This window comes from Oratosquilla oratoria, chromosome 8 (genome assembly GCF_046742065.1).
Source record: "Oratosquilla oratoria isolate Oo_2021 chromosome 8, ASM4674206v1, whole genome shotgun sequence".
Classification (NCBI taxonomy): Eukaryota; Metazoa; Arthropoda; class Malacostraca; order Stomatopoda; family Squillidae; genus Oratosquilla; species Oratosquilla oratoria.
This window is the reverse complement of record NC_134784.1, coordinates 9982126-9994438: the sequence shown is the minus strand read 5'-3', so window position 1 is coordinate 9994438 and position 12313 is coordinate 9982126. Positions and strand designations below refer to the sequence as shown.

General features: G+C 38.0%; 1 protein-coding gene across 1 annotated transcript in view; it reads left to right on the top strand.

Moving 5' to 3' along the window:
* The window catches only part of LOC143027297 (uncharacterized), a 17235-nt gene extending 11365 nt beyond the window's left edge, over positions 1-5870 (top strand). The window contains exons 2-4 of the mRNA XM_076188566.1: positions 3908-4035; positions 4138-4258; positions 5859-5870. Of these exons, the coding sequence (XP_076044681.1) occupies positions 3908-4035; positions 4138-4258; positions 5859-5870 (261 nt within the window). The remainder of the gene's footprint in view (positions 1-3907; positions 4036-4137; positions 4259-5858) is intronic.
* Positions 5871-12313: the final 6443 nt, after the last annotated feature.

Below are 12313 nucleotides of genomic sequence, written 5' to 3'. Positions count from 1 at the left end.
GGGGAGAGAGTGACAGCAGGCTGGAAGTGAGCATTGAGGGTGAAAGACTGGAGGTAGTTGATAGTTTTAGATACTTGGGTGTGAATGTGGCAGGAAAGGGAGGAGTGGGGGTGGAGGTAGAATGTAGATTGAGAGAAGCGAGTAAATACCTTGGTGGATTGAAAAGTGTAATGAGAAATAGACATTTAAGAATGGATGCTAAGAGGAGGTTATATGAAGGAGTGATTGTGCCAACAGCACTGTACGGGGCAGAAACATGGAACATGAGAGAGGAAGAGAGAAGGAGTTTGAATGTATTTGAGATGAAATGTCTGAGAAGTATGATAGGGGTTACTAGGCTAGATAGAGTGAGAAATGAGGAGGTGAGGAGGAGAACAGGGGTGGAAAGGGAGTTGGGAGATAGGGTTGATGAAAGAGTATTGGGACGGTTTGGACACATGGAGAGAATGAGTGAAGAAAGATTAGTGAAAGAAGTGTGGAAGGCAGAGGTAGAAGGAGTGAATATGAGGGCTTGTCCTAGGCTGAGATGGATGGATGGGGTGAAAGGAGCATTACAAAAGAGAGGAATGTCTGTCGAAGAAGGACGGGAGAGGACAGAAGATGGGGGTGAATGGAGAGGGGTTGTGTATAGATGATGCTGTGATGCATGAGGGGGAGTGGGTGGGGGACGGGGGTGAGGGGGTATGTATGAGAAAAAAAAATGACGCAGCCTGAAGGGATTTCTCCCCGCTTTCTCCTTTTCTGCATGAGGGGACGGAGAGGTGGGAGTCGACGAATTTATGAAACGGCGTTGCTGTGGATATGCTGTATCTTGCGACACTGCTTCTGACCCAGGGCAGTGGACAGGATGCAGGGATAACCCGTTATCCAGGAGGTGTCAAGATAAGAGGGAGGTAGGAGGGTGGAGGGGAGTGGAATATATAGGAAATGGAATGTGTGGGAGTGGTTTCTATGCCTTTTTCTTTTTTGTTACCCCCAGTGTAGGGGGAGGAAGCCTTTGGTATATGTATGTATGTATGTATTATTATTACTTTTTTCCATTTCATATTTCCGCTTCTGGCACCCGCACCTTTGGCCTGAATGGTGTCCAAATCCAATCTGCAGGCCTCGTGGACCTTAACCTGTAGACACTATAGTGAAGATGTTATTATATCTATGTACTTATTTCATTTTTTGTTTTGTTTCTTTGAATGTTTCAAAGTCTTTTCTTCTCTCATAAACCACGAAGCACGATAAGCTTTCCTTAGGAAATGTGTAAACTCATCGAATGAATTTAGACACACACACACACGAAGTGAAAAAAAAAACAAGTGTTTCAAAAGAACAAAGAAGTAAAGATAAAGGACAAAAATAAGATATCCAAAGAATAAGTCCGAGACATAGGTGTAGGATAACATTAGCACATAAAAGAGGATGAAAGGAAGCGAAAACGTCACGTCGTTGGGCGATGACGTCTAGTCGCGTCGTTTTGTCCTTTTGAAATGTTTCACTGTGTGCTACTGTTGAAGTACATTCGTAAACACACACACACACACACACACACACACACACACACACACACACACACACACACACACACACACACACACACACACACACACACACACACACACACACACACACACACACACACACACACACACACACACACACACACACACACTCGGTGGCATAGTTGGTAGAGCGCTGAACTGGGAAGCAGAAATGCTCCCAGCACCCAGTTCGAATCCTGCCCAGGGCCGAAATTATTTCGGTATCGCTGTGCCTCGGGTCGTTACTCTGACTCTCGTGGGCGGGGAGTTGGGGGTGTGTGTGCGTGCAAGGTCATAGCATTACCCATAGATCGGACCTACGAGCTCTGAGCTCTCTTCGGGGAGGGAAATAGCTGTCGATCACGAGTCCAACACGTGATCCAAAGACCAAGTGAATACACACACACACACACACACACACACACACACACACACACACACACATACACACACACACACACACACACACACACACACACACACACACACACACACACACACACACACACACACACACACACACACACACACACACACACACACACACACACACACACACACACACACACACACACACACACACACACACACACACACACACACACACATACAAACAATGCGCATGTAGGAATACTGGGACGTTAAGTTGTAAATATAATCAAATGTTCTGTGTAATACATGACTTTGTGTATATAATTTATTTTATGTTCCAGTGAATCACTTTTCAATCTATTATTTTCTATGTATTTCAAAGTGCTCAAAGTGATCATACCATGAACTGTTTAATGACAGAGATTTGTCGTTTCTGCCTTTGCAGCCAGAAACATTCGTTGTATTGAATTAACATAAAAGTATCATACACACCCGAATGTCAATTTTACCATTAAGCGGGCGGGAAGAGAGTTCCACAACCTCCGACTGGAAGAGATGAAGATTCTCACAATAATCTAGTGTCGTTGTGGTATTCAAGTGGAGGGACATATTTAGAGTTATGAGAATGACTGTGTAGGGGTGATCCAATAGCGGTATTCAAATAGATCAAGGGCTTTAACAAGGGTAATGCAAGCAAGGACAGCATATCAAGACAGAAGGGCAGGATTCGTAGTAATGGATTTAAATTGGACAAATTTAGGTTTAAGAAAGAAATATGCAAGAACTGGTTTACCAACAGAATAGACTTAGTAACCGTGTAGTAAGCGTTGAAACCATTGTTTGCTTTAAGAGAAGATGAGATAACTTCCTGGATAGGGATGGCAGGTGGTAAGGGACATGGAACTGCCTAATGTAGGCCTCACGGTCTCTTGAAGTCTCCTCCATTCTTATGTTCTTAATACGATGACATTTATTTGCTGGTACAAGGATGGGTTGAATATTGAAAACCAACAGGCTTTTATATTCTCCACACGTAACGCTCAAATTTATATCCGTGACATTTACATACAAAGATGTCACTGCATTGACATTGCATACAGTCATGGCATCTAATGATATCTCAGTTGTCATTCTATTCTAATTTTCAGTCTCTACAAATGTAGACAGATTTCTGGGCACGAATCCCGGATAAATGATATGTATTCCATTCCCAATTCAACTTCCGTCAGTGGTTATGATGCCTGATTGTAAAACGCTTTTTCATTTTGAAAATGCACCACTATTGCCTGAACTTATATACCTGCCACAGCTGAGTCGTCTCGCCTAGAGGTAATATCTTTCTTGCCTTGAAAGCTGGACCAAACGGTTCAATTACAATGTAAGTCAGTGGAGGATTTTACACACAGCCGCGCAGTTTATTCTGACTTTGCTGTACCACCAGGATTTCCACGTGGTTCAAACCGCTAGTGTGAACAGAGCATTTTTACAGTACTCTTGTGTGTCAGAAGTTATTAAGAACATAAGAATGGAGGAGACTACGAGAGACCATAAGGCCCACACTAGGCAGTTCCATGTTCATTACTACCTATAATCCCATCCAGAAAGTTATCTCATTCTAAAACAGCCAATTACTTCATCGCTCATTATATGGTTACCAAGTCTGTTCCATTCATAAACCACTCTGTTCGTAAACCAGTTCTTCCCTAATTCCTAAACCTAAGTTGTGTGTGTGTGTCGGGGGGGGGGGGACTAGCAACGCACACCCCTCATCATTTTTTATCATTATTATTTCAATAGATATTTGACAATGGGGATACACGTTATTGACTTTCTCATAGCTACCGATGTAGTTAATTTGAACGGCGGAAGAGTTTGTCCACTAGAATATCTTTTTTGCCGAATGTTCAGTGAAATGTTGGTGACCACTCCGGTGGGTCACGGTCCGTCCGTGGACATCACCCCACCAAGCAGACACAATTTTCACTCATTCTTCTCGACACCAGAAAAAAGAGCTGTCTGGCAACTCAGAAACAGGTTTATCACCTCTCATCTTGATCCACGTCACTTGGCAGTCGAACATCACGACACGGTGGGTTGCTGTCACGCCCCATGTCGCGGACACCGTCCTTAGGTAGCAGATAAAGCAGACCTCCCTACCCCACTCCCATCCCCACCCACCCAACCACTTCTACCCACGATCCTCAGCGCTCCTGGCGGTCTAACGTGCTCTTAGGTCGGCATCCTTCACGATTCCTGTTGTTCACTTGTGTATTACTGACGGACTCCTACGTAAGGCAATGCCTGGACAACAAAATCAGTTCAGTGTTCTCGTCGTCTTTATCAATGGCAAGAAGGTAAGGAAAGATGTGTTTACATACATACATACATACATATATATATATATATATATATATATATATATATATATATATGTGGAAAAACACAGACATCTATAGTGTTTTTCCACATACTTGAAGTCACGAGTCTGCTTTCTCTTGCATATATATATATATATATATATATATATATATATATATATACATATATATATATGTATATATGTATATATACATATATTATATATATATGTATACATATATATATATATATACACGTGGAGTTAAAAACGACAGCATTGTTGTAGTTGTTCAGTTTTTTCTTCGTATTCTCGATTTTCCTGATAAGAGATTTTCCATTGACTGGGTGGATTGAAACTAGGTCTCTATATTCTTCCATTTGTTCTTATTTGATATCAACGTTTCGTCTTAAACAAGACATTATCAAGATATAACTGAAATAACAAAAATTACATGGTAACAGTAAAGGTACTAGACAATAACAAGATATAACTGAAATAACAAAAATTACATGGTGACAATAAAGGTACTAGACAATATCAAGACACAACTGAAATAACAAAAAATTAAATGGTAACAGTAATAATAAAGGTGACAAATTTATAAAAATAAATACGGAGACTTACGTATTTAAAGAGAAGGAAGGGTGTGACAGAGCTGGGGATGACAGAAGTATATATACCTAAGATCAGGTCAGACCAAAGGGGGGGGGGGAGGAACAGACAATAAGGACCTCAGAGGTCAAGGGTAAGGGGTGGGGGTGGGGGGTGGGGGTTGAGGGTTAGGCGGGTGCGGTCACCGAGGGTGGGGGAGGAGGTGGAGGGAGAGAGAGAGAAGGGGTAGAGGGAGAGGGGGGATTTTTATTTCTAAATAAAGGAATAGAGGAGATTACATTGCATTGAATGTTAATGACCGGAGTTTTGTCCTTAATGTGAAAGGCTTCGAGTAGTTGTAGTCTCCTAGGGTCATTGCTTGATCCAATAATTGAGTGGGCTCAAGACAGAAACAAGCCATTTGAGCCCACTCGTTGGGACCATTTCCACTTCCCACATTAGGAACAATGTGGAAATTGTCCCAACGAGTGGGCTCAAGACAGAAACAAGCCATCTTGAGCCCACTCGTTGGGACCATTTCCACTTCCCACATTAGGAACAATGTGGAAATTGTCCCAACGAGTGGGCTCAAGACAGAAACAAGCCATCTTGAGCCCACTCGTTGGGACCATTTCCACTTCCCACATTAGGAACAATGTAGATTTAATTAGTAAATTGAACGATCTTAATATGTCTGTTGATTTTAAGTTAGTTAGCTTTGATATTAATTCGTTATTTACCTGTGTTCCGGTTTTTGACCTTCTTTCCTTCCTAGAAGAAGAACTTATACTGCATTCTTTGCCTCTTCCAGTCGATGTCATTATCAATCTTATTAAACTCTGTGTGGTTGATTCCAAATTCGTTTTTGATGGAAAGTTCTATGTACAAAGATTTGGTATGGCTATGGGGAATCCCTTGTCTCCACTGTTGAGTAGTTTGTACATGGAATTTTTTGAAAGGGAGTTGTTGTCTTGTATTCTTTCACATAATGTTTTTTGGTACAGGTATGTCGATGACATACTATGCATTTGGCAACTTGGATAATTTTTTAGTTAGTTTAAACAATTTAGTACCTTCTATAAAATTTAAAATTGAAATAGAACAAGAGAACAAATTACCCTTTCTAGATGTTACTATTCACAGAAAAGAAAGGCACTTCAGGTTTGATATTTTTCGTAAACCAACTAACGTTTTTTTATATGTTCACTATTATTCTGCTCACCACCTTAACACAAAAATCTCAGTTTTTACCTCCATGTTTCTTAGAGCTTTTAAAGTTTGTAGTCCTGAATTTTTAGATGAAGAAATAAAAAAGATTTATGAAATAGCATCAAACTTGAGATACCCAAATCATGTGATAGTTAGATCACAACATAAGGCCAGGAAGTCCTATGTTGATTCTTCCCCAAAAGATCCTTTTAATAAAAAGAATCTTTTGGTTCTTCCCTTTCATCCTAATTTGGTAAAACTCCCTCGTGTCCTTAAGATTTTTAATGTTAATGTTGTGTTTAAGAACCATACAATCAAAGAACTTCTTATCAAGAATTCACCGGATAATTCGGCGGGTTGTGTCTACTCTATCCCTTGCAAGAATTGCAATTCTTGTTATATTGGTCAAACTGGCAAGGAATTAAAACTTAGATTGAACCAGCATAAGTATAGTGTCCGTACTGGCCAATCTTCAAGTGGGATTTTTGCTCACTGTATTGATTGGGACAATTCCCAAGAAATTGTTTCAAGTAATTCTTATTTGATAAGGAATATAATTGAATCGTGTCTCTTTAAAAAAACTTTTAATGAAAATCTCAATTTAAGCACTGGTCTTTTTAAACTAGATAATTTTGTTATTAACCAAATTGTAGGACAATGTCCCAAAGCTCCGCCTTAGCCATCTTGTGTGACCTTTTTTCACCTGTGTCAACTGTCACCCATTTTTATTTATTTATTCTTGTTATTATTTTCTATTATATATATGTATGCGTGTGCATGCGTGCACATATATATGTATGTATGTATATGTATATATTTATTATTATTATTTCTATCTTTGTTTCTTTGTAAGACAATCCTTATGTATTTATGTTGAATCACATGTGTCAATTATCACCATTCTTATTTCTTGTTATTATCATTTATATTTTGTTTCTTTGTAGGATATTTCTTATGTATTTATGTTGAATGTCCTTTTATCACCTTGTCAATTGTCATCCTATTGTATTTATGCTGAGTGACATTTTATCACCTGTTTCAATTTTCACCCATTTTATTTATTGTTTTTATTTATATTTTTGTTTCTTTGTAAGATAATCCTTACGTATTTACGTTGAGTGACCTCTCCTGTTTTCTATTGTATTTAAGTTATACTTTGTTGTGACACTATGTACTTTGAAAATGTCTTAATAGACGAAAACGTTCAGTATTCCGATCTTTAATTTCCTCGTGGTTACAAGCAAAAAAAAAAAAAAAAAAAAAAAAAAAATATATATATATATATATATATATGCATATATATATACATACATATATATGTATGCTAATAAGAACACGGGTACAAAGTAGACCACTTGGAAGATGTAATATACGAAAGCGCTCTGCTTCGTTAGTTTCTTTTTCCAAGTGGTCTACTTTGCATATATATGTATATATGCATATATATATGTATATAGTTACATACATATACATATGAGAAAGGTGAGAATATATATATATATATATATATATATATATATATATACGTATATATATATATATACATATGTATATATATTTACATATATACATACATATATATATATGTATATATATATAATACACACACACACGCACACACACACATACACACACACACTCACACACACACACACACACACACACACACACACACACACAATACATATAAACATATACACACACACACACATATATATATGTATATATATATATATATATATATATATATATATATATATGTATATATATGTATATTAGGGTGTTTCAAAGTTGTAGTGGTAATAATTCAAATTCAACTGACAATTATGAGCAACCTCTTATTTTGTTCCTTTTAACTAAAAAATCAAATGAGAAAAATTTGAAGAGCATCGGCCCATGGTCGCGCAATTCATTTCAAATTTTTCATGAGGCAGTATTTGGTCCGACGGGGGAATTCCCTGCGGTGGGCTTCGACTATCTGAAGAAGGAACTGAAGTTGGTCTTCTGCCTTGGTCCTTCCACTCTTCGTGAATTCCTGGACCAGAGCCACCCCACGCTCCGCTGCATCGTTGGTCACAACCAGCTCCTCAACTCGTTGCAGACCAGCTCGATAGGAAGGGGTATCTTTCCAATTTGCCGGGTCCTCGTCAAAAAAACTTGTGTCGATGTTCATGAGTTCAAAGAATCTCTTGGTATTTTTAGTTGCAAAGGAGGCCACGGTCTTGTCTTTCATTCCATTAGGAAGAGTCCTAAGACGGGGAGAAGTCTCCTCGGATCCGTCAACTGCCTTCATGTTTGCGATGAACAACTCCTTCTCCTGAAGAGACAGTTCTTCATCAAAGAGTGCCATACCAACGTTAATCTTAGACAGATACCAGAGATGGCGTGCCAGCGTCTTCGTCCCTGCCTTCCTGACGATCTCGTTGTCTTCCTCTTCCAGAGCCTTGAAAATGGCGATGCCATGACGGGGAGCACAGACGGCTGAACGTGCCAAGAACCAGGCACGAACGTAATGCTTGGCAAGAAAAATGCAGAAGTCACTCAGATTCTCCAGAATACCCGATCATGCTACACGGGAGGACGAGGGACTTTGTTGTCAATGCTGAGAGAACTGGGGAAGGAAGATCCACATCTTCAAGCCATATATGGCCCGCGCCATCCATCGTGCTCGATGAACAGCCCCGGGTTTTCGAAAAGTGATGCTTTGGCAGCCATGTGGCACCCCTCCAAGAAAGACAATGACCAACTCAAGGAGCTCTCTGTAGTCGTCGCGTGGATGATTAAAGTATAGATGATTTTGGCAGAAATTGAGGACATCACTGGCCCACGATGTACTTCGAATTGCATCTTCGGCTGTCCAATAGTCTGTTTTATCCACAGAAGGCCAAAACTCTTCGAATTGCTGAAAAATTGTGATATCAGGGCTCCGTGACACCTCTGGAACCAATGCAGAGAAGACCGCTTCTGGTAGAAGCTCCAAAACATGATGTCGACAAGCTAGATTCAAGAGATCACGTCCAAGGATCTGCTGCAGACGCAGACAGATACCGCCTTTGGGACCAAAGTTAGTGGCAGTCGTGTCGAAGCAAAGCGCTGCAATCCTCTCTTGAAGGTTCCATTCCTTGATGACGTTAATAATTGTGGTGGCTTCTATATGTATTAATAAATGTTTGAGATTTAGATAAATAATGATAAATACGTACCCTTAAAATGTTGTGTGCATTTCACAGAGATGAACAACTCACTGTTGTACAAGACATGAGTGAACACGTTTTGCCTCCATGAGTTCTGTATAGGTACTGACTTCTGTAGCTCTGCGAGATATAGGAACACCAACTAGTCGATTACATAACATGGTGTAGTCAACAAACATACCATTCATGATGTAAGATCTTGGGGTATTGCATTCATAGATATTATTGTATTTAACAATTCGTTCTAGGAGTGATATACTTCTATATGTATTAATAAATGTTTGATATTTAGATAAATAATGATAAATACGTACCCTTAAAATGTTGTATGCACTTCACAGAGATGAACAACTCACTGTTGTACAAGACAGGAGTGAACACGTTATGTCTCCATGAGTTCTGTATAGGTACTGATTTCTGTAGGTCTGCGCGACATCAAGATGTGGACTTTACAGTATAAAATTTTGCTAAAATAGTTTTCTGATGAAAAGGACCGAAATGAGAGGTTGCTCATAAAAATCCAACAAGTTTCATTTTTTCAAACACCCTAATATACACACACACACACACACACACACACACACACACACACACACACACACACACACACACACACACACACACACACACACACACACACACACACACACACACACACACACACACACACACACACTTATATATATACATATATATATATATATATATATATATATATATATATATATATATATATATATATATAAATCTTTTTTTCAATCACATTCATTTTTCACTTTAATTCCATGCCATCACGATCGAGACTGACAAGGAGCTCAACGGAAGCATATACATACTCAGCAAAGAGATGTAACAAGTGAACAGTGACTTAAACCACTGAGCAGTGGTTTAAGTCACTGTTCACATGTTACGTCTCAGCTGAGTTCGAGTCCTTGGTTTGACTACGTATCAGTTTCTGTATATGCTTCCGTTGAGCTCTTTGTCAGTCTCGATCGTTATGGAATGGAATCAAAGTGAAAAATTAATGTAATTGAAAAAGATTAATATCTGTGCACTGGGGATCATTCAGTGCGTGTACAAATGTATATATATATATATATATATATATATATATATATATAGATATATATATAAATATATATATATACATATATATATATAAACATAAAAATACATATGTATAATACACACACACACACACACACACACACACACACACACACACACACACACACACACACACACACACACACACACACACACATATATATATATATATATATATATATATATATATATATATATATATATATGTGTGTTTGTGTATGTAAATATATATTAACATATATACACATATATATACATATATATACTTATACATATACATATATATGTATGCAATAAAAACACTAGGAACGTGTGTTCACAAATGCCTAAGTAACCACTAGGAAAAGTAAACTAACGAAGCAGAGTGCTTTCGTATAATTACATCTTCAGTGCTGATGCAAAGAATAATTCCTTCTTTGTATCAGCACTGAATATGTAATACGAAAGCTCTCTGCTTCGTTAGCTTACTTACGCATATATATGCATGTACACACACACACACACACACACACACGCACGCACACACACACACACACACACACACACACACACACACACACACACACACACACACACACACACACACACACACACACACACACACACACACACACATACACACACACATATATATATGTATATATATATATATATATACATATATATATACATACATATATATATATATGTATATATATATATGATGTATATATATATATATATATATATATATATATATATATATATATACATATATATATGTATATCAAGGACTACTACTACATAGGACGTGCGCACCCAGATCCCTGGGTCCGCTAGTGGAGGCCATTGCTCTCTTTGTAACCTAACATTTTATATTGGACAAATATATCAAAATTAGAAACCTAATATTGTATATAGGACAAATGTATCAACTATTGACTTATTCAAAGCAGTATAAGTTAATATAAACTTTTATAGTCAAATAAGAAACTATTTTCAAGGCACTCTTATGCTTTGAAATGCCAATTTTAGCCGGACTTAACATGTATGAGGTTAGTGGACACTAGGACTGGCGATTTTTTATTATTATTTTCTTTTTTTAAAGAAATGTAAAAAATAGATTTTTTTTACTTAAATCAGATTTATTTGATTTAGATAGATTTTTTTTTATAGATTTTAAATATTGTGGGATTCCTATCTGATATGCGATCTGATTGCTAAAGGACATTTTTAGTATATCAATATAAGAAGCAGTGTTATATAGACTTGCCAAGTATACAAGGAACGGTATAAGCCGTATGTGAGGATGGTATGCTCAGGTTCACTCGATTCCTCCAAGAGTTTTCTCATCTTGGTGACATTTGCTGCATTGTCTGTCACATCACTTCCAATGTGACAACCAAAATCTTGTTCAGCTTTCTTGATGGAATTTTGTACAAATTGTAGAAGATATTCAGCAGTGTGAGGTTTCCTTAATGTATCTATTGTGTCAACTAAATAAATCTGACCAGTGGATGTTGTTAGAGTGATACATATTATGGGCTCATTATGGATCTTAGACCACCCATCAATTGAAAAACACAGTTTCATTATTCAGGTCATCTGCACACTTTTTATATTCCTTTTCATACACAAGATCCAAGTACTAATCAGCAATATCTTTTCTGGATGGAGGAATATAATTACATCTTCAGTGTTGATGCAAAGAATAATTCCTTCTTTGTATCAGCACTGAAGATGTAATACGAAAGCTCTCTGTTTCGTTAGTTTACTTTTCCTAGTGATTACTTACGCATATATATGTACACACACACACACACACACACACACACACACACACACACACACACACACACACACACACACACACACACACACACACACACACCGTAGTACACGACTCGGTGGCGTAGTTGGTAGAGCACTGAGCTGCCACAATAGTGGCCCGCAGCTCATGGTTCGAATCC